The sequence below is a fragment of the Cylas formicarius genome, unplaced genomic scaffold (genome assembly GCF_029955315.1).
Source record: "Cylas formicarius isolate icCylForm1 unplaced genomic scaffold, icCylForm1.1 PGA_scaffold_10__41_contigs__length_53128322, whole genome shotgun sequence".
Classification (NCBI taxonomy): domain Eukaryota; kingdom Metazoa; phylum Arthropoda; class Insecta; order Coleoptera; family Brentidae; genus Cylas; species Cylas formicarius.
In genome coordinates, this window is record NW_026844214.1 from 46,821,287 (window position 1) to 46,845,814 (window position 24,528).

Genomic DNA, 24,528 nt, shown 5'->3' on the forward strand with positions numbered 1-24,528 from the left:
CGCAAAACTACACGAATACGTTCACTGACATGGCCGTCAGAATTGACAAACGTCAAAATTGAAGCCGTGCTCACATGGTAAAGTGACGTGACTTTTTTTTGGATTTGTATTCTCTGTTACAAAAAAATGTTATATTTTAGGCTTATATTAAATAAAAAAATATGTGCTATTCGAAATGCATTTTATTTTTAATAAGTTTTTGCTGATATGAAAAATATCATGAAAAGACGTAGTTTTGATAGTTGGATAACTTCACAATTACGAGCCCTGCAGTTCGAACAATTCAATTCGAATTACGATTCTTGGTTAGATTAATCTTTCCTGATGTTTCCCTTGTCACTCAATTAATTTCAAAGTCATTGTCAAAATTAACGGTTGTGGAAAGTCCTCAATTTTTCGGCGAGTTATCTAAAAACCCATAGTGCAGAATGTCTCTCGAGAATCAGAACCCGATCGAATCGAAATCCCTCAAACGTACCAGGGCACCCAAAGACGTAGATTTTTGCAAAATCGGCGGACTTCAAAGACACATCAAAACTTTGCGCGAAGTCGTGATATTCCCGCTACTCCACGGCAACGTATTCTCCCATTTTAACATTAAACCGCCCAGGGGAGTACTGTTTCACGGTCCGCCCGGTACGTCTCACGGCAACAATGTGCTTGGATATTGAAATTTTTCCTTTTTAAAGGTACCGGCAAGACTTTGGCGGCTGCAGCTCTCGCGACAGAGCTTAACAAAGAAGGAGTCGGAAAAGTATCGTTCTTTCAGAGAAAAGGGGCTGATATTTTAGATAAATGGGTCGGGGGATCTGAGAAAAACTTGCGCGATCTCTTTGAAAAGGTTATACCTTACTTCAATTGTTATCCAAACCGCCTGGACTGTAAAATTAGCGTCGCTACACTTCATCAATATCAATTTGATCGTTACTTCTAGGCTGCAAAATCAAGGCCTGCGATTATCTTTTTCGACGAATTAGATGGTTTAGCTCCAGTTAGGCAGAAGCAAAATGATCAAGTTCACGCGAGCATCGTGGCTACCCTCTTAGCTCTAATGGACGGGCTAGATAACAAACCGGGCCTTATAGTCATCGGAGCCACAAATAGAATAGAAGCTATCGATCCGGCATTAAGGAGGCCTGGCAGGTTTGATAAGGAACTGTATTTTCCACTGCCGGGTGCCGCGGCACGAACAGAGATCCTTCAGGTGGTGGACACGACTTTGTGGACGGAATTCACTTGATGATTTCGCAAACTCTTAGGTCCATACGGCCTCCTGGAAACACAAACCCAGTCCCGCTCTCTTGGCTTGCTTGGTAGAGTCAACTTCGGGATTCAGCGGAGCTGATCTCCAAGCATTGTGCTACGATGCCATCTTAAGATGCATGAAGAGAATCTACCCGTGTTTAAAGGGTATCAAAATCGATCCTGACTTGCTAAAAGTACGTTTGTTGGTGAAAATCTTTGCTGCATTTAAATGGTATAAATTCGCATTTATATTAATCTTAAAAATATAGGCAAACAGTAGAGAGAGGGGCTACGAAAGGGGCGCGTTCTGAAAAGGACAATAACTATTTTATAGAGACTAGATGCAACACTCCAGTAAACTTATTAACTCTAACAACCGTCCATCTGAAGCAAACGACATCACATTATCATTCGCAATAACGTTGATAAATATGTTTTTCTACTCCCGTCTGTAAAATGCCTAATTATACATCGATCTAGCATGCGGGAAGCGTTACTTTACTACGTCAATTTCGTTTCCCACGGATCCGAGCGACTTCGGACATTTCCGGGATTTTACCGCACGGGTTTGGGAGCAATCGGATATTTTCGGAGGTATTTCCTACGCCTTTAATTTTGACGTTTGTCAATTCTTACGGCCATGTCAGTGAATGTATTCGTGTTGTTTTGCGAAAATGTACCCAAAAACTAACGATCGTAGAAAAAGTATAGTATACAACTCACTCACTCGTTTATAAAACACTCGCTCCGCTAGTGTCAAATAAACTCGTGAGTCAAATGCCGTTTACCGCACTTGTTGTATAATATACTATTTTCTACTCCCGTCTGTAAAATGCCTAATTACACATCGATCTAGCGTGCGGGAAGCGTCACTTTGCCACGTCAGTTTCGATTCCCACGGATCCGAGCCACTTGGGACATTTCGGGAATTTTACCGCACGGGTTTGGGAGCAATCGGATGTTTTCGGAGATATTTCCCACGGTTTGAATTTTGACGTTTGTCAATTCTGACGGTCATGTCAGTGAATGTATTCCTTTTGTTTTGCGAAAAGATACCCAAAAACTAACGGTCGTAGGAAAAATATAGTATGCAACACTTTCGGTAAACTTTTTAAGTCACTCGTTTATTAAACACTCGCTCTGCTCGTGTCAAATGCCGTTTACCGCACTTGTTGCATAATATACTATTGTTTATTAGGGGGCATAAAAGTAAAATTATTGGGTTTACTTGTAGTTTCTTAAAAAATACTAATTTACATTCTGTACGCAGTGTTTATCTGTGTTAAATTTGTCATCCATTTTGTTGCAACAAAGAGGAATCAACGGTAAGAAAAGTTTAACTTTTTTCAATTTTAAGGATAGATTTATGAAAACATGTGTTTTGAAAGGGACACAGAATTATGAAAAGGACGTCTTTTTCATGCTTCTCCCTTTCATGACATGCTTTTCTTTGGGAAGTTTGTACGCATCAAGTAGGTAGGAATACTTAAACCAGAAATATAGTGCTTTTACAACAAACCCCGTGATTGACTTTGCTTCCTGTTTATTGCTCCAAAACCGCAGCCCCTTATAGATCGCCCTTACCCGTAACCATTCCAGGACCGTCCAAGCAATTTATCTACATATACTAACAAGCGGGAAATAAATATGTTTTCAATCTTTTTCGCCGAACAATTCTTGAAATACGTACGTCAAAAATTAGTACAAAGTAACAATTTATTACTTCTATTTCATTACATTTCTACATAGTAGCATTATTAATATACAAAATATAATATATTTTTCGTGTAGCTCTCTTCAAAATATAAATCATTTTGGCACAGAAATTCTTTAATTTCTTCATGACTTGAAGAAGCATGTAATTTTTCTAATTTGGACTGAATCATAAAAGGCATTATCCAACATAATTGACGATAGTTTTGGTAACAGTTTATTTTCAAACCAGTCCGCAAATATTTGAATCTTTGACATTTTTGGCAGTCAAAAATAAGTGTCGAACCATGGTTTCGTCTAAATACATAAATTCTTCAATCCAAATTCTTTGAGATTCCATTAGCACTTATCGTTTATTAATTGTTTGGAATTGAAAATGCATTTTCTTCAAAAAAGTGCGTAACAACTCTTTGGCACAACTAATGTTTAAGTCTGTCAATAATTTTTTATGCAGTTCTTCTAGGGTTAAAACACTACACAAAGGTCGTCTAATTAGATCTACGTGTTGCTCTTTAAAAACTCGCGAAATACCAGCATCTCTCACTTTCCTCTTGACTATCACATTTGCAACAATTTTTCTTACAGTTGACTTTAGAAACTTGGTCATGTGCCCTTACCCTTTGAACTATTCCGTGAAAACAGGCTCGCAGCGTCAAAGCGTCAGGTACTTACTGGAAGAATCACAGTCAAAAACCTCCTTGATATTTACAAACAAATTGCAATTTAGATTAAACTCTTAAGAAAGATACATATCACCTGATGTTAAAATAAACGCTTCTACTCATTCCAAAAAAAAACCCCGCAGCATCAATGCTTAATCAAATTTAAAAGAGTCCGTTTACGTTTCAAATAAAACAATTTCAAGTTTCCAAAATTATTCGTTACGGTCCATATCAGGGAAGACCTACTGTTGGGATGGGTTTTACCACGGCCCTGCTAAAGTCTGCGGTTAAAGTACTGTAAATTACTTAAAAAGTCAAAGTAATAAATGCTCTATATTTTTAGTAGCGGTGTCGTAAGTTACTTAGGAAACACCCAGTATATTAAGATCTGCGTAACGTTGTTTTTTTAAAGGACAAAATATGCAACCTAAAATAAAAGTTCGTGTGAACGCTGAAAAATTCAACAAGCAATTAATGAAAAGCAATGTCTTACGAAATACGTAAATCATATCTGGCTAGACTTGTTAAGGAAGAAAAATAGTTACCACAAGGTCAGTGTTTACATGGTCCTCAAATTGGAAATCGCAAAATTGTTGTTATCCGAATATGTTAAAATATCTGGAAAAATGTGCTTTGAGTTGATCACGATGCAAGTAAAAATTTAGAAATTACCAGATTGTCAGTGTCGATTGGTTAAATTTTTTCCAAAAAAGAAATAAAAGTTTAGCAGTTAGAAAACCTGAGAGCACCTAATTAGCTAAGAGCACTTTTTTGATAACCTGGAAAAATGTTACCAAAAATATGTATGTTCGGAAAATATAATCTGGAATCTGGACGAAACTAGTTGCAGCACCGTTGCCAATACGACGAAAATTATAGCTTGCTCAGGTATCATAAGGGGGGGTCAATCAATCAATAAATACAAATCCCTTAATTGAACAAATGACGCAAACAGCCGAGCATCTTGTTTTAGGAGATCAAAACAAACAAAACCTAAATGTAACTTCATCAAGCGGAATTCGAACCAGTCCAGAGATGATTCGTCCTCTCCCCAAAAGCTTTGCCACGACAGAACTGCAATTATAGAAAAAGATAGATTGCTTGCTGAACTGCTATGCGAACAAAACTACAGTCGATGTGGCTTATGTAAATCATATTTTTAAAAGACCAGAGAAAGACGCCAAAGACCAAAACAAAGCAAATGTTATAAAACCAAAAAAAAAGAAAGATTTTATATACACGAGTGGCTGTGAGGAACCAGAAACCTAGAAGAATCTACACAATCGTTTGACAATCGGTGTTGTATTTGTAACCAGTAAAGGAGGCTGATTTCTGTATAAACTTTATGAAAAATGGGCATGCGAATCGTGTGGAATTATAGAATAAAGGGAGTGTTTGATATTTATTGCACAATATGTCACTGGTTAAATTATTAAATATTTTTTTTATGTTTCTTAGAAGGCATTGGCACTTATTTATTAAGTATTATGTAGTTTTATAGACTTTTGTTTGTGTGCTTGTGTGTTTATATTTTTTTTAGAATTTATTTTCTGAGAAGTTAATTGCAAAGAGTTATTTGTGATTTTACTTATCCCGTCCATCCATTAGAAATACTAAAAGGATGTCGAACTTCCATTGTCTTTATTTTTAACATACACAACTTTTCGGACAGTTGTATGACTACCCGCTATCAAGTGTAAACTAAACTTAATTCTAAGGCTACACCGTTTATATACTAGGCGACGGCGCTCATCCATGACGGAGTCGGGTATAGTCAAGCGTGAAGTTGTTCAACGAGAACGCCAGCATTGGTGCGCCTTATTAGAGGTTGCCAGATTGTTGGTATATCCACGCTTGGATAAAACTGCTTTTTTAAATTTGCTGGGAACAACCCGCGCTCTTGGTTAGTCCACACATATTCTGCGATACCTGATTTTTGCGTTTCATCCTTCATTGTACGTTTCTTATGTTCTTCAACTCTTATTTTTAGAGGTCGTTTGGTTTGGTTTTCGCCAATATATCACAGGGTATCTGGTAGAGACACTCTTTCTCTTGAGTCGACGTTTTAGGCTTTGTTTTTGTGAGTACACTTCTTAATGTTGATCCAGATTTAAATACAGTTTTAACTTGATATTGTTTAGCTATTCGCCTAATCTTTTCTGATATTCCTTTCACGTATGGGATCGTCAAGAGAGAAAGAGTATTTACCTCACATGGTTCCGGTGTTGTTTCCCGCTTACAGTTTGTTATTATTTTGTTTATAGATTTTTTCGGAGTAACCGTTCTGAAGCAAATCCTTTTTAATATTATTCAATTCGGCATCGAGAGATGCTTGGTCGCTACATATTGTGATTGCTCTTTTGCTCTTTGTTAAGAGATGTGATTGAATTAAATTTAGGAGGTTTATACACACAGCCGATAGAGATAATTTCCTTATTGACTATAGTTTTTCCTGCAATTCTTGTAAACTAAAATATATTACCCAAATATCCTTCGTAGCTATTTAAGTGTACTTAAAAATGTAGGGAATTCTGTTTAATAAATTTACATGTAAATATTTATGCAAATCTATTTTCCAGTTTGGTCAATGTCAAATATATATGCATCACTTTTTCTCTAAGATCCTATTAGGTCCTCAAATTTGCCACATTTGCTGTAATTTCGGGAAAGAACAAAGTATTGAAAGCACAATTATACAAATTTGTGAGTACGGTACGGAGATACTGACACAAAAAATGAAAACAGCAATGGCACAGGGCACAGACTGTTCTGTGACATTAGTAATTACTTAGCTCGGCGTTGCCAATTATGTTCGAATTTCAGAGATTGATATTGCCTTCTCATAAAAATTATTCAATTTTTCGGAAAAATTACGGCAATTGCTACATGACCGTATTTTTTTCAGTCAATTGGGGGTGACGCATGCGCAAAAGATCCATACCTTCTCTACGAAAATATCATAGCCACCTGCGGCGCATCAATTTTTACCGTAATAGGACCACTATATATTATCTTATAGCTATATGCGTTCATCACTTGTGTCCCATTCAAAACCTTCGTGGTATAAAAGGGACAAAAGGAACTTAATTAAAAAAAATTTTTTTTTTGCTTAAACTTTACCTAATATGTCTTTTATTAGAAAGCCATTTATATAGTGAATTTATTTCCTATTATTTACCAGCGACCAAAAAAAAAAGTCCCATTCGTGACGCCTCTCCTATATATACAGGTATCATTCCTTTAACTCTTTTTCTAGATCGGGGATTGCGACTTCGTAGATGCCAGACTCTGCATAATGCCCTCTGCGCTCAGAGATAACCGACACGCTAGGAATTTAAGTCCAATTGTCAGGCCGCTTCTAGAAGGCGAGTTGGAGAAAATTATGTACTGCATCCGCTCTATATGGCCGCATTTTCTCCAGGAAAATTTCGAGTACTGCTTTAAACTGACTTGGACGTCACTAGATTGGAATTTTGTTGGGTTTTAGATATGTGGTTAATGAAGGCAGGTACGCGGGAAGATTATTGCTAGTGGGTGCCAACCGTCAAGGTTTAAACGCCCATTTGGTTCCAGCCGTGCTGCAGAATTTGGAGTACTTACCCGTGTTTGCTTACGATGCAACGAAATTATTTAAAGTCGGTCGTGAATATCGATCGAATTGGTAGTTGTGATCGGTTTTAATTTCAGATTGACCTGAATTCGGGAGTACCACGAAACTGTCCGTCGATTATCTTGCTGTCCAGAGTGGACGAATGGTGGAATCTTATAACGGAATGTGAACAATTGAATATTTTGTCGGCGTTGGATAACATTCACGCTGGCCTACCGATCTTAGTTATTGCTACATGCAGACTTGATGTACCTACAGTGGTAATCAAGGCGAAATCAGAGATATATTAGGGCAGTCATATCCGCCATTAACGATCTGCTTTCAGCTCAACGATTTCTTTTACAACAACAGCAGCGTGTCCCTGAAAATCGACGACCCCACAGACGAGGACAGGCTAAGGTTCTTTAAGCCGCTCTTCTTCGACAGCGGCATCATCGCTAGTCTTCACGACGTCTTGGAAAATTCCAAGAAAAGCGACCCCCCAGCGGAAAAGCCCTCCGCAAGCAGAAAACGGAAAATTCAAACTGACGACGATAATCGGATAACCACCAGGGGTAGCAAACGCAAAAGGGAGTCGGCCAAATACGACGCGACTCAAAGGAAGGAGGACAAAGAGAATTTGATCAGGTCTAGCAGCGTCGGTAACGTGGACGACATGCGCAAACAACAGGAAGGTGAGTTTCGTTGGGATTTGCGACGTCGTCGCTTTAAGCTGGAGTGTCCTTCCCAAAAGATAAGAGCAAGGGCGTGAGGCCCATCAAGTCCGAGAGTCTTCATTTTCTAAGTTCGGGCCGAAATGGGAACTACTTCTGTCGCATTTTGTCGGAACTTCTGAGGCAGCGTGACGCGCGAAACAATGGCGTGACGTCAGTGAAGGACAAGCCCCTCGATAGAATAACCAAAGCGTCACGACAAGTTGCCACAAGTAACGTGGATGATCGCTGCTTGGAATGCCGCAAATCTGGTAAATATGTAACCAAACTTTAAGGCATGTCATTCAAGTCACTAGTAGAGTCATTGGAAAGGACATAACTTTTTTTCAAACTTCAAATCAGTACCCTACCAAGTGCTATAACTCAACTTATCGCACATCTTCTTTGGTTTACTGTTGTAGCTCTGCATACTTATCGGTTCTTTCAAAAGTATTCTGGTATTCTAGTTATGTTCATCCTGATTTTGTAATAACTTAGTTTGCTCAAAACATTTGATAGCGTTTATGTTTTGTAATGGATGTGTTCGACGATTTCACTAGGGAGCAGGTAGCGAAGAAAATTACATTTGGTGCTTTATTTCGCGTTCCGTGCCCTTTATTTATAAGAACAGCACCTGTACTTCGCTGATGTCGTGTCTCTATTATATAGTCAATACGAACACCTCCTAACAGCTCCTAAAATAGGGCAATAAATAATACTGTTAATGTGTGCTGGCCCAATTTAGATCAGTCAAGCTATTTGTATTCATCCACTTGTCTGAGTAATATACTGTTCAGCTTAATGTTCAATTTACAGTTGTTTCCTACATTTATAATTAGCTTGTCATAGTTTAGTCAGTCCTAGTACGTAATACAAGACCTATTTCATCCGAAAACATGGAAGTTAGCTTCACAAATTTCAAATTATTTTCATGTTATATGTCATAGGTAGGTACTGTAGCTGTCCAAGTACTTTAAAGTTAACCTTCAGTTTTCCAGTACTACGAAAACTTTTTGGAAAACACGAATTCAATAACACATCTATTTCCACAGTATCAAATGCATTTTCCAAGCAACAACATAGTCGCTTAGTGATTCTGAGATATAATCCTGTTGTTCATTTTAAAAAAACCATACTGATTCTCACCTATATTTGACAACAATATTTGACAGCAGGTCCTTAGTCCTTCTGGATGGATACCAGTTTCTAATATGTAATTAGTTATATCCACCATTTTGTTTTCAATGATTCAAAAATAAATATATTTTTTAACAAAAGTTGCCCTAACCAGGTGTACAGCTATTTTTCATTTCAGACAGAATTTCATTCAAATTTGTTGGTTTGAAGAAAATAGATTCTTTAATTTCTTGTTCCACATAATAATATCGAGGAATGTGCTTCATGGTAGAAGTTATAATATGTTATTCTATAGTCACCATCTTGGCGTAAAAATTGTCATACTTTTGTACCAATTTCTTTACTATTTAAGTTAAGGTGCCATCTTTTTATACCGATTAAGAGAAAATCAGAACATATTGTGGCGTTTAAACTTTTTTGTGCAAAATTACATTAATTATTAAGCATTTTGATGACACTCTAATTACAGGAGACGCACACATGCGGCAAATCTACGATTTGTGGAGACGCGTTTCCCTGGAAACCTCGAAAAATATGGCAGTCGCGCAGCTGGAGCTCCTTTATGACGTCATTGCCGCATGCATAGGCGTTGACTGGAGTTCTTTCGAAGTTCTTATTAAGGTAATATACTCTGTGATTCACGATTTTAACCTAACTACTTGAGTAATATTTTAAAATATGTAATGCAGATTTTTGTAAGTGGCCGGCTTGGGGGCTTAGCACATTGCACATTACAGTACTTTGATTCAAATTTCGTAGCTCAACTCGAAAAAAAAAGTTTTGCAGCTTTTAAAATGATGCAATCGGTTGTTGTTGTGAGCGATAAATCAATCATCAACATCAATTTCGAAAGGATCATTGTTGTGTTTTGATTGTGTTTACTATACAGTGTGTCCAAAATAAGGATCCTAAGCATGGAAATCTCCGGACTTGTTGCAAATAGATCTTACGTTAAATTGGAAAAAACTTATTTTCTTTCATGCTTATTCACATGCCGTTTGAAAACTTAATTAAATTAATTAATTAATTTTCATGTCCTTGATAAAATCGATTTTAATTTTTTCTATTTTTTTTAGTTGAAAAGAAAATTGCATTTTTTCACCTTTTTAAAGTCATTTTTAAGTAGACGAATAGTGATTTGTTTTAAATAACTAAAAACAAAGAAATTAAAGCATTTTTTTATTGAATTCAAAGCAGGCGTTCAATCAGGTTTCCGGTCTTTTCCAAACATAAATATAATCTTGTAACTGTAGAACTCCGGCAACATATCTAGTGCAATACTGTTAAATACGCTCATTACACATTCTCGTAAATGCTGTTCAGATTCAAAAGAATATTAGTAAACTCGGTTTTTAATAAAACCCAGCCCAAGACACTTCACTAGAGGTTCCAGGAAATCCCTGTTGAAACCTCTGCCGGAAGTAAATTATCTTCAATATATTTCGCAATAAATGAAGGTATGTGGCAGAACTACCTTATGGAAGTGTATTCAACACATGGGTTTTAGATTTAAAAAAATTGACAAAAGGCAAGTTTTAATGGAATCTTTTAAAATTCGAAAATGGCGACTGGAATATCTAGAAAAAATTATGATTTACAGAGAACAACAAATACCAATTATTTACTTGGATGAAACCTGGTTCGACACTTATGATATCCCGGAAAAGGGTTGGGTTGACTCAACTGATAAGTGTAAAACAAACGCGCCATCAAAAATAGGTAAAAAAATAACTATTTTGCATGCTTTCTCTAAAGATGGTTCGATTCCAAATGGACTTTCTCTGTCTGCGAAAAATATTAAAGATTCTTCTCTGTATTACCATGAAGACACCACCGCTGATTTATTTGAAAGGTGGTTTAAAAACAAACTAGTTCCAAATGTTCCTCTCAATAGCGTAATTGTAATGGACAATGCAAGTTCTCACAGCAGACAGTTGACTAAAACCCCTTCCTCATGTGACTCAAAAGCAACAATCCAAAAGATTATACCAAAAAGCAATTAATTGAGGTTTTACAAAGCTTGAACCTACAAAAGGAATACGTCTGTGATAATTATGCAAAAAATCTAGGGCATATAGTTTTAAGGCTTCCACCTTACCACTGTATATTTAATCCCATAATTCCCCGTGTTAACTCCAATGTCCTCAAACTTATAGAAACCGAAGTTTTTAACATCCCTCCACAAAGTTGGGCAAATTCTGTTAAACATATAGAAAAAGCAGAACAAATATAGAACAAATAAGAACAAATAATAATTAGAACACGCGATGATGGCGATAGTGATACTGATATATTATGTGAATAATTTTAAGTAATTTAAGTAGGTAATAAAAATAATTTGTAATTTTATTTTAGATTTAAACATAAATACATACAGAAATAAATAAATATTGTTTAGTATCGTTCCTAACAAAATCCCAAATAATAGAATTCTAAGCAAAGTACGGAACTGTTCGGCCATATTTCATTTTTATAGCTTGCCCGGGTCTTTCCTTAATTCGTATCACTTAGTCATTTTCTTATATCTATGAACAGACTTTACTGTTCTGCGGACCACTATGCAACTTTCGCAAAATCGATGTAATTTTATTGTGCATGCATCCTGTAAAAATGAATGTAAAAAATTGTACAAATAACAGCGATTTCCAATTAGATTTTTCCAAATATCTCTCGCACCCCATATGATAGACGAAACCTGAAAATTTCTCCCGAGAGGCTTTACAAGACTGTTTAAATCAAATTATCCCCTGTTTTATAGTTTTTCGTTTATGATTACTAATTTACCCACGAAAACGGCAATTTTCAGCATCTTTTAGTTTTTTTAGCCATAACCGACTACCCCTGTATACTCTCGCGTTTCCTCCTATATGAATTTTTCCAGTAGAGTAAATGGTAGTAAAAAGAGTTTATCATTTGATAAAGACACGGTGTCGAAACAATTGTCATGTAAAAAAATATATACTTTCGTGAAAATCTGAACTTTTAGTTATTTATTTTGATAAATGGATTTTCATCAAGTAAAAGCCACCTTAGTTCAATTAATAAATGACGTCATCGCGTCTAGGTTGAGTGCGAGATATAGCGATTGTCACATGAACTTTTTCAAATATCTTGAGAAACGCGTGGTCTAGACGAAAACCGTAAATACAAAAATCGTAAACCACGTAACCATATTTTTCACGAATTTTGGTTTACGGTTAATAATCTAATCCAGACAAGAAAATTCGACAAAATGCTTTAAATAAAAGCTATAGTGCTGGATCTCCTGCGCTTGATGGTTCCAGAATTTTAAAGATCGGCTAAATATTTTTCGATAAAAAAGAAATTCAACAATTTTTAAAAAATACTTCGCGATTTTTGATTGTGCCCAACTTCTAAAGCTTAAATGTGGGTATGGACTTCTACTTCCCTGCCAAATCTGAAGTAGACGGCTGCAAAGTTAAGACACCTACTATACTGTTTGGTGGTTTTTAATTTTTTAAAAATAGTTTCCGAACCCCCCAGCCCCCCAGTTTCAATAGGTTCCATGGCAAATTTGAAGTCGATACTTCAAATTTCGAACACTAATCGTGTTTCATAGAGATTTAAGAAGAACAGACGAAAATCGCGAAAAAAAATGGACACCGGGATTTGCTCGGGATTATTTTCGATTGGTTAATCGATATAAATATAAAGCCTCGTGGGCTTTATATAAGGATCCAAAATTCAATATTTTAGCTGAAACTGTTTGGAAGTTATTCACGTTTTTATTGAGCGTCAACAGAGAACGGACAAACAATAAAAAAATTTTTTTAGACGCTGTTCATTTCTATTGCAAGATAAGATAAAAGAAGAACAAACGCAAAAGTTTCTTATAATTAAGCGTACAGAGACACGTGAAGGCACCTAGAAAATTTTCTCAGCAATCCGAAAATCAAATACTTGGGTATTCAAAATGAGGTGTATTTACAATCTTTCGATATATAACTTCTTATGGAGAAATAAAAAAATCCATGTACATTTGACATGTTTAACCATTAAAAATACTAAAATAGTACGAAGATTGTTAACACTGTTAACACTTAAGATAACTACCTTTTTGGTTTCAGAACTTGGAGAGTATTCTCGAAAATATGGAAACCTCCAGCAAGCCGATCGAATCATAAACCTCGTGCTTGTTTGCCTTACCTGACGTTGACGTTCTTCACCTGTTTTGTCCACATAAATAAGAATTAAAATTGTAATAATACTCGGCCTTTTATGGAAAACATTATTGCTCTTTAGAGGATGCAGATCTATAATCGACCAGAGCCGATTCCCATTAACATACTACAGAAACCCAGATGCATTTTAATGAGCACCAGCATATGTAAAAGTAATGACAAATAAATTTTGATAAATAGCTTCTCGATTACCCTCATTAAGATTTATTAAAAAATATTACCGCCGTTTGAAAAATGTTAAGAATATAAATAAGGTTTGATAATCCGATAATTGTTTTTTTACACCTTTTTCTGGTATTTATACACATTTTATTATTTTCTGCGCTTTAAATTTTATGTATTTCTTATCTAGGGCTCTCAGTTTGTTAACAGTGTGTTAAGTGTTAAAAAAATTGCTTAATTTTTTTAGTTATGACTAAACTACTCTTTTTATAAATTGTTTTATGTAGTCACTATTTTGGTAATCACTAAAAATGCTTTATTTTAAAGTACAACTGATGAAATCTCAATTCACTTCTGCGCTTTGATCAAGTAATACGTACTTGTTACCCTTTCCACTGATCTTTGTCCCTGTACAATTAAAGTTATGAAAAAATGCGTAACACAACCAACAATTTTTTTATGCAATAATAGGAGATGATCATCAAAAATATGGAGCAAAATAATATTTCTTATAAAGTTGTAATCTACATCAGACAGTGACGCGAGAGACTGCAAACAATCGGTGTGTCATCACGAAACGGATAATATATATGTTCCTTTATAGGTTTGGATTGAAGTATTGAGTTGTCGTGTTTCGTGAGTTTTAGATAAATATGGTAAATACTTCCTGTGTTCTGAACTGTAAGCAATAAAAAGAGAAGATTCGTTTGTTCCCACAAAAAACCAAGGTGAGTTTAAATTTGCCAGCCCTAAGTCCTACTTAGGGCTGGCAAATTAAAAAATTTCTAATCTTATTTACTGTAGTGTTGAATCCAAAAAAGAAGTACTAGCAACCAAGTTAAAAAATACAGCACGAAGACAAATATTTAATTAAACCAACTTCTGCGTTTCTCAATATTAAATTTTATATTACTTAATCCTAATAAAATAATTTTTATATCTACAATACTTTTACCCTCTAAATTTTATTGGAATTTCTACAATCGTTTTGGATAAATTTGGAGCAAGTCAAAAAAATCAAGATTCTTTAATACCCTACAGCTATGAAACGAAGCAGAATCGAACGCATGTTGATATAAATGTTTTATTTTTATATGAAGAATCTCCCCTCCAGCAATGGCGCATGTTATTTGAAACACCCGGTATTATAAACTACTCTTTTTATAAATTGTTTTATGTAGTCACTATTTTGGTAATCACTAAAAATGCTTTATTTTAAAGTACAACTGATGAAATCTCAATTCACTTCTGCGCTTTGATCAAGTAATACGTACTTGTTACCCTTTCCACTGATCTTTGTCCCTGTACAGTTAAAGTTATGAAAAAATGCGTAACACAACCAACAGTTTTTTTATGCAATAATAGGAGATGATCATCAAAAATATGGAGCAAAATAATATTTCTTATAAAGTTGTAATCGTGTTTCACTACAAGTGCTCTTCTGCAACATAAAATTTTATCAAACAAATTTTCTATTGAGATAGAAACAAAACCTTTCCTATTAAATAACAAAGGAATCCAGACATCATCTGATTTTTTATTTTTTTTATGAGGTCCCTATTGCTATAGCTGTATCTAAGAAACGCATCATTCGTTGAAAATTTACAAAAACCAGTAGACACGTTTAACAAAAATATTTTATATTTGAATTACATTTACCATAAATACATGCAGGTCTAGACTATATATATCCCGTTTAGAACAAAAGCACGATTCTACTTAAGACTAAATATAAAATATAACAAACGTACATTTCTAAAACATTCAAAAACACTTTGGCCATACATCAACCTTAAACGTATTTTTACATGTTACGAAGAGTAATTGAAATTACATTCTAATATACATGCTTATTGAAATCCATTAGCTATCACACCGTTCGTAGAACACAAATTAAGGAAAAGGGATATTCCCGAAAAAGTTGCATCGTTTTTTTTTTATTTTATATAATACAATAAACAGGTATAATGCTATAAAGCGTTCCCTAAAAAAAAAAGCAACAATATATGTTGTTTTATTAAACGATAAAGCTTATAAAATTATTTTTCGGCCTGTTTTCTGCACTGCACTTATTTGCCTCGGTTTAAATTTCACATTCAGGAAAATAAGCACCTCTTAGTAACAAGCATGTCGAAAGCAGCATTCGAGATATAAACATGTGTCCTTTTTAATGAACGATTCCCCTTTAAATAATTACATTTTGGGAAACCTCCAAAAGGAATGTAGACGTTGCTATTCTTTGCAAAGGTCCTCCGGTCAGGCAATGCTTTTGGCTTCTGGCAGGAACGCTTCCCAGTATTTGACGAGCTGTTGAAAATTTCACGTAATAACCTTTACCTTACAAAGGTAAGGTCTCGAACTTACCTGCGCTTGGTGTTCGAGATGGTTCTCGAGATATTTAATGAACATATTTTTAAAATCCTGTATTCTACACCTCTCGAACCTTTCCATCTCTTCCTTGATCATGTGAGATATTTGATCAAAGTTCCTTTGCCCTCTTTCAACTTTCGCTTCCCACTGATTAATAAATTAATTTTTCATTTTGAATGGAAAATGCATTTAGCTACTAGATATATAGGGGCCTTACCTATGAAACAGCACTAAAAGTGCCCACGACAACAAAAGATAAAAAGTAAAATTGGCTTTCAACCAATGATATTTTGAAAATCGATTTCGACTAATAAGATCTTGTGGAGTTAAACGATCAACGTCGCCGCTGACAGATTGTGAATTCGACCAACACGCCCTCTACATCAGACAGTGACGCGAGAGACTGCAAACAATCGGTGTGTCATCACGAAAAGGATAATATATATGTTCCTTTGTAGGTTTGGATTGAGGTATTGAGTTCTCGTGTTTCGTGAGTTTTATTTATCTTATTTACTGTAGTGTTGAATCAAAAAAAGAAGTACTAGCAACCAAGTTAAAAAATACATCACGAAGACAAATATTTAATTAAACCAACTTCTGCGTTTCTCAATATTAAATTTTATATTACTTAATCCTAATAAAAAAAATTTTATATCTATAATACTTTTACCCTCTAAATTTTATTGGAATTTCTACGAACGTTTTGGATAAATTTGGAGCAAACCAAAAAAATTAAGATTCTTTAATACCCTACAGCTATGAAACAAAGCAGAATCGAACTCATGTTGATATAAAAGTCTTATTTTTATATGAAGAATCTCCCCTCCAGCAATAATGCATGTTATTTGAAACACCCGGTATTATAAACATTAAAATAATAGAAGGATATTAAACCTTTTGTTTACCCCCCTTCAGTTATATTTGATATTATAAACCCCGTGCAAACAGATATGCCGCTTCCTTAATACTTTGACGTTTCCATATTAATGCCAAAAAATGCGCATGCGCGACACATTTAAAAATTCGCTCCCAAACAATACGAATTCAAATCTTCAGTTTTCAGTGCGGATGTGACATTTTTTGGTACTATCTCGTTAAAATGTGCAAAAATAAAATGTTAAGCATAACAGCAAAGTGTTTAGAAAGAAAATGGCGCAAAATGTAGGCAATATAGGAGGAGCAAATATAGGAGCATGCGCGAAAGATTATTCCCTTCTGTAGGAGTTTAGAAAATTGCATTAATCAAATGCAGTTACAATAACTTTAGAGTATTTAAGGCCCCTATATTATCTATTAGCTATATGGTCAATCTAACCGAAATTGTTCGTCTCAATAAATCAGAAAATGACCTCATTTAACCCTTAAATATACTTATTTAATACAATAAAATTTTGCTTACTTCGATAACTTCCGCATTAGCTTGATCGAGTTTATCTGTTCTGTTGGACAGTTCCAACTTGGCTTTGGCTTCCCGTTTTTTTGCGAGCATCTGTTGTGAGTGCTGCCAGTGCTGAAATAATTTTGTTCTCTCGTGGAATGCGTCTCTCACGGCCCCCAAGAGACCTAGATAGTCCTTTAGCATTTCGCAGAAAATATAGAAATCGGTATTGGCTTGGTCCAAGTGAAGAGATTCGACCTAAAACGACAGATATCGAGTCGACCGTTGGTTAAAGTGAACAAAGAACCTTTTCTTCGGTGTCGGCCAGTTGTGATAGTGCCCTAGATAACGAATTGTGATCTTCGCAAGCGCTTAACATGGCCGCCGATCTAGAAACCCCGTTGGTTAAGATGGCGAGTTCTCTCCTGTAGGTAACCATCCCTTCGACGTTGAGGTGCAGTTTTCGAAGTTGGGTTTCCAACGCCTCGATGTGTGCTAACTTCTCTTCGAACCACTAGAAACAATAAATACAAAAACGTAATGTCCGTTTTCGATTTTTTTAGTAGTACATGTTGACTCTGAGGCTACAGATTTGGTTCAGCTGATTGAGAATAATTTCACTTCAACTTCAAGTTGGTGAAATTTTGGTATGTATCAATAGTATCAAAAGTAATGCTGTGTGAGTGAACCAGATTTTTATCAAAATGTTTAAACTTTTTTGAAAACAATTTATCCCTTGTCCAAAGCTTAAGTGCCCTCAAGGTTGAATGAACTGAAATCAATACGCATTCTTTCTGCAGCCGCAAAAGTACTTGAAAAGGTGGTAAAATATCAAATTGTACAATTTCTCTGGTTGGTATAACACCAAAATTCCAGTTTAGATCAGCATCAGCTGCCTCTGCTTTCGATCAGTCATAACTGTTGCCATTTTAGTTATTGTGATATGTATGTAATTATTATATGTATTAATTGTAAACATGTATATTTGCAAAATATATCAGACCGGGATTCCAAAAATTCAGAATATTTTTTTCATTGTCCCCATTTAAAACTGTGCTAAATAGCGTTAATCTCGTACAAAGTCAGACCATACATGAGTTATATCAAAAATCATATTACAAATCAAAACTAATTTTTGAATTTAAAAATGCTCTTCCACAATAGCCACATAGAAGAGCAAGTAGATGTAAAAGCTATGTAATCTGGAAAAACGCCACAAAAATGGCAAGAAACAATCTTTAAGAAAGGAGATAGAAACAATTATGAACATTATAGAGGTATCACTTTGTTAGATGCAGCCTACAAAATATATACCAGTTATATCTGAAGCTTTAATTGAAGACGAACAAATGGGTTTCAGATACTTTTGATAAGTGGCCACACAAGTTTTTCATAGATTTTGTCAAACGATTCGACAATGTAAATCGATATAAGCTGTGGGATATAATGGAAACATCTCATCAGAGCCACATAAGGAAACAAAAACTCGCATAAACATTAAGGCAACAATGGCCAAAAAAACATACCCACAAATAAAAGTGTTGAACAGGGATGCACCATCTCCCAACAGTCTTTAACATATATATCAACGATATCATTAAAAGATGGAAAACAACATATAACAAAGAGTTACAGCTTAACAATATGGAATTTGGTGTTATATTAACCGCATATAAAACATTGTGATACTGGCCAACACAGAAAATGAACTTCAACAAAAAAGTTAAAACTATGACTTTCTTAGGAAAACAGCCAGTATGAACAAAAATAGTAATTGATCGAAAGATTCTCGAACAAGTAAACCCCTTCATTGAATCATGAATCGCCTGGAAGAAGCTGAAATGAGATTTCTCCGACATAAGAGAGGAACTAGAAGTAACAAGATTGCTTTCGAAAAATCGTCGCTGGGCGGGGCGAGTTCGTAGCGCGTAGCGCGAAATAGCTTTTTATTATAAAAAGAAAGACCTTCGCGGTTTCGTGTGGTAAAGGGACGCATTGTTTTTCTATCGTGCTCCTGCGGACCACTATGAAACTTTCGCAAAATCGATGTAATTGGGCATGCATCCTGTATAAAGTGTACCCTGTACATCTTGACGAACTTCAAAGTTACACCAAACATCGGTAAATATTAAAATTTGCACAAATAATAACGTTGTCAAATAATACTTTCTCAAATGTCTCGCGCCCTGTATAACTGACGAAATCTGAAACTCTCTCTCATCAAATAAAATTATCCCATCTTTAACGGTTTTTCATTTATCGCCAATAATTTACCCACAAAAACGGAAATTTTTAGGATCTTTTAGATTTTTTGCCCATAAACGACACACCCTGTATATGATTCAAACAATGTTCGCAGTAGAGGTTATAGCCCTGGATCTTCCACGTTTTCTGGTCCAAGAATTTTTTGAAAATAGTAAATGGTTTTCGAGAAAATAAGTTTTAATAAGTAATAATCAATGACGTCATCGCGTCTTGAGAGCCCCCGAAATATCCCAAGCAGCGTATGTGACAGACGAAAACCGCAAATACAAAAACTGTAGCTCTTGATGCGGCTTATGACACTGTTTGAATCTATCAGTAAAAGAACAATTTGGTAGGTCTTTTAGGTTTTTGCCTATAATTCGAAAACCCCGTATATAATCGAAAAAAATGCCTAACATAAAGGTTATTGCATTGGATCTTCCGCGTCTGCTGGCTAAAGAATTTTGCTGATCAGGTGAACGATTACGGCGGAAAACATATTTTTCTGGAAGCTAAAATTACCAAAAAAAAAATTTCAAAATTTTTAAAAAAGTACTTGTTAAAATTTGATTGCACCCAATTTCTACCGTTTAAATGTTGACGCGGACTTTTACTTCTCTGCTAAATTTGAGGTTGATATCTGCAAATTTAGGACACTTAACACATTTCTCATTCGGAATATCGGGAAAAGCCTGCACAACGGGTGAATACCTTAAATACAAAGGTTTTTGCTGTCTAGGCGGTCTATACCGCAATAAAAAAAGATGGTAAGATCTGAATCATAGTCTTTCAGTTATAACCAATTTCCAATAATAGGAGGACCCATTTTTCAGTTTTCTTGAATTTGCGGCGCACCCTGTATATTTTTGAAAAATTGTCAAGAATAAAACTTCTGCGTCTTTTGGTTCAAGAATTTTTTTGGCCTCGTAAACGAGTTTTGAAAAATGATGCTTTTTGTAGACCCATGCACATGCGATTTTTAATTTTTTTTAAATACTTTCCGACCCCCCAGCCCCCTATTTTCAATAGGTTCTGTCAAGGGGCATGAAGTCGATTGCTTCAAATTTCGGACACTTATCGTGTAAGGTCCAAAAAACAGTCGAAAATCGCGAAAAACAGAGAACGGAGAACGGACAAACAGACAAAAACAAATTTTTTTTTTCGACGGTGGTAATTTCTGTACCAACGGCGATCCCATAGGATCTAGCGTTACCGAGATATAAAATTTTTATACGAGCGTAGATACTTTTATCGATTTTCGAAAGTCTACACGACGAAGTAAAAGAAAATAAGAACACGACCATGTAACTAGGACGAACACAGAAAGACTTACCGCATAAATTTATAAATACAGACGTCATGGAAAGAGGAGGGGGACTGAGAAAGAGATGAGTTATGTTATACATATTAAGCCTAATAATTGCATTAAAGAACTAGAAGAGAAATAACTACAGAATACAGAAGTTAAAAGGAAAGAGCATGTATGTCATCATGAGAAATTTTTGGACATACGATGGCTCAGAAACAGTATGTTCATATAAGGTGTCAAGTGCATAACATCTTAAAATCAGAAGAACCCCAACATTTGGAAGAAGTCCAAGTGAACATCCATTTGATGATTTGAACTTATAATTCGCCACCATGTTCCCACACCAAAAACCATTATCATACACTTTTAGCTAATACAACAGACTAGCTCCTTACAGGATAGGATTAAGTCAGAAGAAGTTAATATCAAAATAAAAAATTGAAGCAACAATATGCAAGTCGGAAATCACGGGGATTGGACAACATGAACTACTCAAGTATAGTAGCAATGAATTTATAGATCAAATGCATATCCTGTTTGGTAAGATATACGTCCAAAAAAGTACCAGAGGGGTGGAAAGTAAGTTTCCCCGTTTTCAAAAGAGATTCGAGTCTGTTAAGCACGGATCAAAATTATTGAAGAAGAAATTTCACGAACTAGTATTAGTGAAGAAGAACAGGGATTAAGACGAAATAGATTGAACATTGAAGCTTTATCTTAAGATAAATTGCCCAAAAGGCCAGAGTACAATAAAACATCCTTTATGTCCTTTATAGAATTTCGTAAGGTGAGACTGCATGAGCTCTCCGATAAAATACCAGTATCAACAAGGAAATAGCCTCAGTCTAGTCCTTTTCAACATCATCATGGACAAAATCATAAATTCAAAACTGCAGGCAGACGACACAGAATCCGAAAACAGAAATTCAACATTGTTACTCTGATGACGAGGTTGTGACATCGGAGGGTGAGGACAATCTGCAAAAACTACGCATGGAGAGACCATGTCAATAGAATAGACGATGATCGATTGGCAAAAATCGCAAGAGTGACCAAACATACCAACACAACTTAAGAGTCACAAATTAGGCTGAACCTTTGAAAAAATATACATATTTTTGTCTAGTGACATGGGAAATTTATGAACTATTTTGGTACGTGTTCAGGTGAAGTTTTTTAAGGTTATTTTATCGAGCGGAGGTTAATTAAAATACACTTAGGGGTTCTCTTCACCTTTGCATGTGGTATTTTTTGTTTTTCATGCAAAAATTATTTTTTATATAGTCAAGAACTACTTACAGGATCTGTCTCGTCCATTTTATAGGTGATTTTGTTTACGGTTTCGCCTACTTTATTAAACAACCTCATGACTCCGGCACTGCTCAGTGCCGATGTGTTTGTCGCTTTAGGCAGTTCTATATCTGGAACGAAAATTTATTGAAAATGAAAAATTAACTTAGGTCGCCATCATCACTACCGTATTCCAAAAATTCCCTAAAATCAGGATCCAATACGAGCACCGGATGAAGGGCGGTCCTCTTCAAATATCTCTCCAAAGAAGAACGCCTTCTTTCTATAAAATCGTTACCGTTTGCGGAATTTCCTTCGGTGCTGCTACCCATTTTGATTTTAGTCATGCCTAATATTCGAAAAATATTTTTAAATGCTGGGTAATTAAAAACTGGGTAAAAAAAGCTCACCGATAACGCTTTTCTCGGGTGCAGGAGGTATAATTCGACCCAGCTTCAGGTATTTCTCAATGAGTTTATCGTGAAGCCCTAGAAAGTCACTAAACCTACGAGTTACCGTAAACTCCCTCTTTTTAAATATGGGCATGTTAGTTTTCGTGACTATTCTGTATGCGACGTATGCACCCATACCTTCGCCAATCTTTTGAGTATCTGGAATGTTGATCTCTAGAAAATCATCGCCTCCTTCAGCTTCAGCCTACAACAATGAGAATACAGTTTGGCACAGCATGACATCTTGGGCCATTTTTCACTCCTATCTTCTCTAAATTTACTAAACTATTGCAACAAACGGAAAACCATTTTATAACAATTTTCAAGAAAAATTTGATGTATGAATGATTCATTTGTTTTCGAACTACACCATCGATTTTTAAACTTTCTTATGGGAGCCATATTGAACATCTTCATTATCAGATAGAGAACATAAAAAACTCTTTTAAATGACAAATTACGTGACGTTTTTATTATCATCCTTAGGGTCACGAAAGCAAAATTTTCAAAACAGTTGTCAGCTAGTTTTGATAGCATTTTAAACAACCACACAGGATGTTAGACGATGTTGTCACCGTATACTTCGAACCTAATAGCCATTTGTTTAAACAAGTTTTCTAATTGAGGCTGTAAATACTATTCATAATAATAATTACTACTCAACAATATTTATTAATTATTGAATTATATTTGATAAATTTGAATTATTATAGGTATATTTATTTGAATGTAATTAGTAAGTGATTTTGTTTGAAATTTTTTGCGTTATCGACTATTCACTTTTGAATAAACAAAAAATCTAATACCGGTTCAGTTTATGCAATCAATGGACGGTCAAAACTTGTTTTTCCGAATTCGATCGAGAGTGATCATGACCTACTATAAAAAAATCAAATTTTGCTTTTGTGACCCTAAGAATGATAATAAATGGATCATGTGATACATCATTTAAAAGAATTTTTTAAGCTCTATCTAATAATGAAAATATTCAATATGGCGCCAATAATAAAATTTAAAAATCTATGGTGTATCTCGAAAACAAAAGAAAAAAATCTGTTTCCTTTTATGACATCATATTCTTCTTTGAAAAAAGTGTTTCAATAATGTGTTAATTCCAAGACCATGTTTGGCGTATTTTGGACTATATAGACAAAAATAGAAAAACCAAATGTTTATATTTTCTCGGATTACTCAAAAACGATTCACGCTAGAATCATTCTGTGGGCATTATTTAATTTTCTCGATAAAATTCTTTAAAACTTCCCTAATTTCTGTACCACCTATGCTTTTCGCTATCCCCATCCTTATATTGGACGCACTGTAAATATAAAGGGGAAACACTTCAAAACTATAACTCACTCGTTCCACGGGATTTTCACACGAATTATCAATTGTAACTGTTTCCATTTTGGTTGTTATCTTCATTTTGGAAAAATCCGGCGGAAAATCAGTCCCGTTACCATTTATAATTTTGTGATCGTCCGACATTGAATCCTTAAAATCAAATTGTTTTTGTTGAACAAAAATATATATACAAAAAATCTTTGTAAAAAAAAGTTCACCTTTTTTACTTACTTGTATTGCAGAAGCAAACAGATCCTCATCTACACTGTCTACACAGTTGATTTCAATATTTTTAAACAGAGGGGGTGGATCAACTTTATCATCAGCCATGTTTCGAAACACTGCTTTACGAATAAATATCTCAGTTTACTCCCTAATTACATAGAATTCGCTTGACATTAACTAATCTACCTATCTAGCTAAGCTCCTAAGTAGTTTTGTGACGAGCTATACAACTGATTAGTCGGAATTTAGCAAACACAAAAATCAAATTCGGATGACGTTTAAAAAACGTCGCACGTTGCCAAGTTGATTTGGAAGCACGGACCATAAAAAGTGGGGACAAGTGTACTTGTATTCCCCTATTTTTAGGGCAGGTGTCTTTAGCAATCACAATTTTCAGCCTTTGTAAAAACTTATTAGTTGCAAACTTTTGCTGGCTTAGAGTCAATATTCCTCTCATTTCCGAAGTGTCCGATCAATTTATGTTCCGTGATCG

The 24,528-nt window shown here is 35.1% G+C and overlaps 2 protein-coding genes across 2 annotated transcripts; one reads left to right on the plus strand and one right to left on the minus strand.

The window, feature by feature from the left end:
* Positions 1 to 263: 263 nt before the first annotated feature.
* On the plus strand, positions 264 to 13,477 carry LOC132702554 (uncharacterized). Its single transcript, XM_060671265.1, has 11 exons — positions 264 to 636; positions 690 to 841; positions 935 to 1,204; positions 1,260 to 1,439; positions 6,877 to 7,052; positions 7,108 to 7,255; positions 7,308 to 7,490; positions 7,556 to 7,904; positions 7,964 to 8,194; positions 9,529 to 9,680; positions 13,148 to 13,477. The coding sequence occupies exons 1-11, from the start codon at positions 429 to 431 to the stop codon at positions 13,202 to 13,204; spliced, it is 2,106 nt and encodes a 701-aa protein (XP_060527248.1). The 5' UTR covers positions 264 to 428; the 3' UTR covers positions 13,205 to 13,477.
* A 1,552-nt stretch (positions 13,478 to 15,029) lies between these two features.
* On the minus strand, positions 15,030 to 24,329 carry LOC132708079 (sorting nexin-2-like). The gene is made up of 9 exons (XM_060680187.1): positions 24,042 to 24,329; positions 23,826 to 23,960; positions 22,425 to 22,671; positions 22,202 to 22,363; positions 22,024 to 22,145; positions 17,479 to 17,685; positions 17,193 to 17,429; positions 15,788 to 15,940; positions 15,030 to 15,730 (listed from the first exon to the last, which is right to left on the minus strand). The coding sequence occupies exons 1-9, from the start codon at positions 24,138 to 24,140 to the stop codon at positions 15,680 to 15,682; spliced, it is 1,413 nt and encodes a 470-aa protein (XP_060536170.1). The 5' UTR covers positions 24,141 to 24,329; the 3' UTR covers positions 15,030 to 15,679.
* Positions 24,330 to 24,528: the final 199 nt, after the last annotated feature.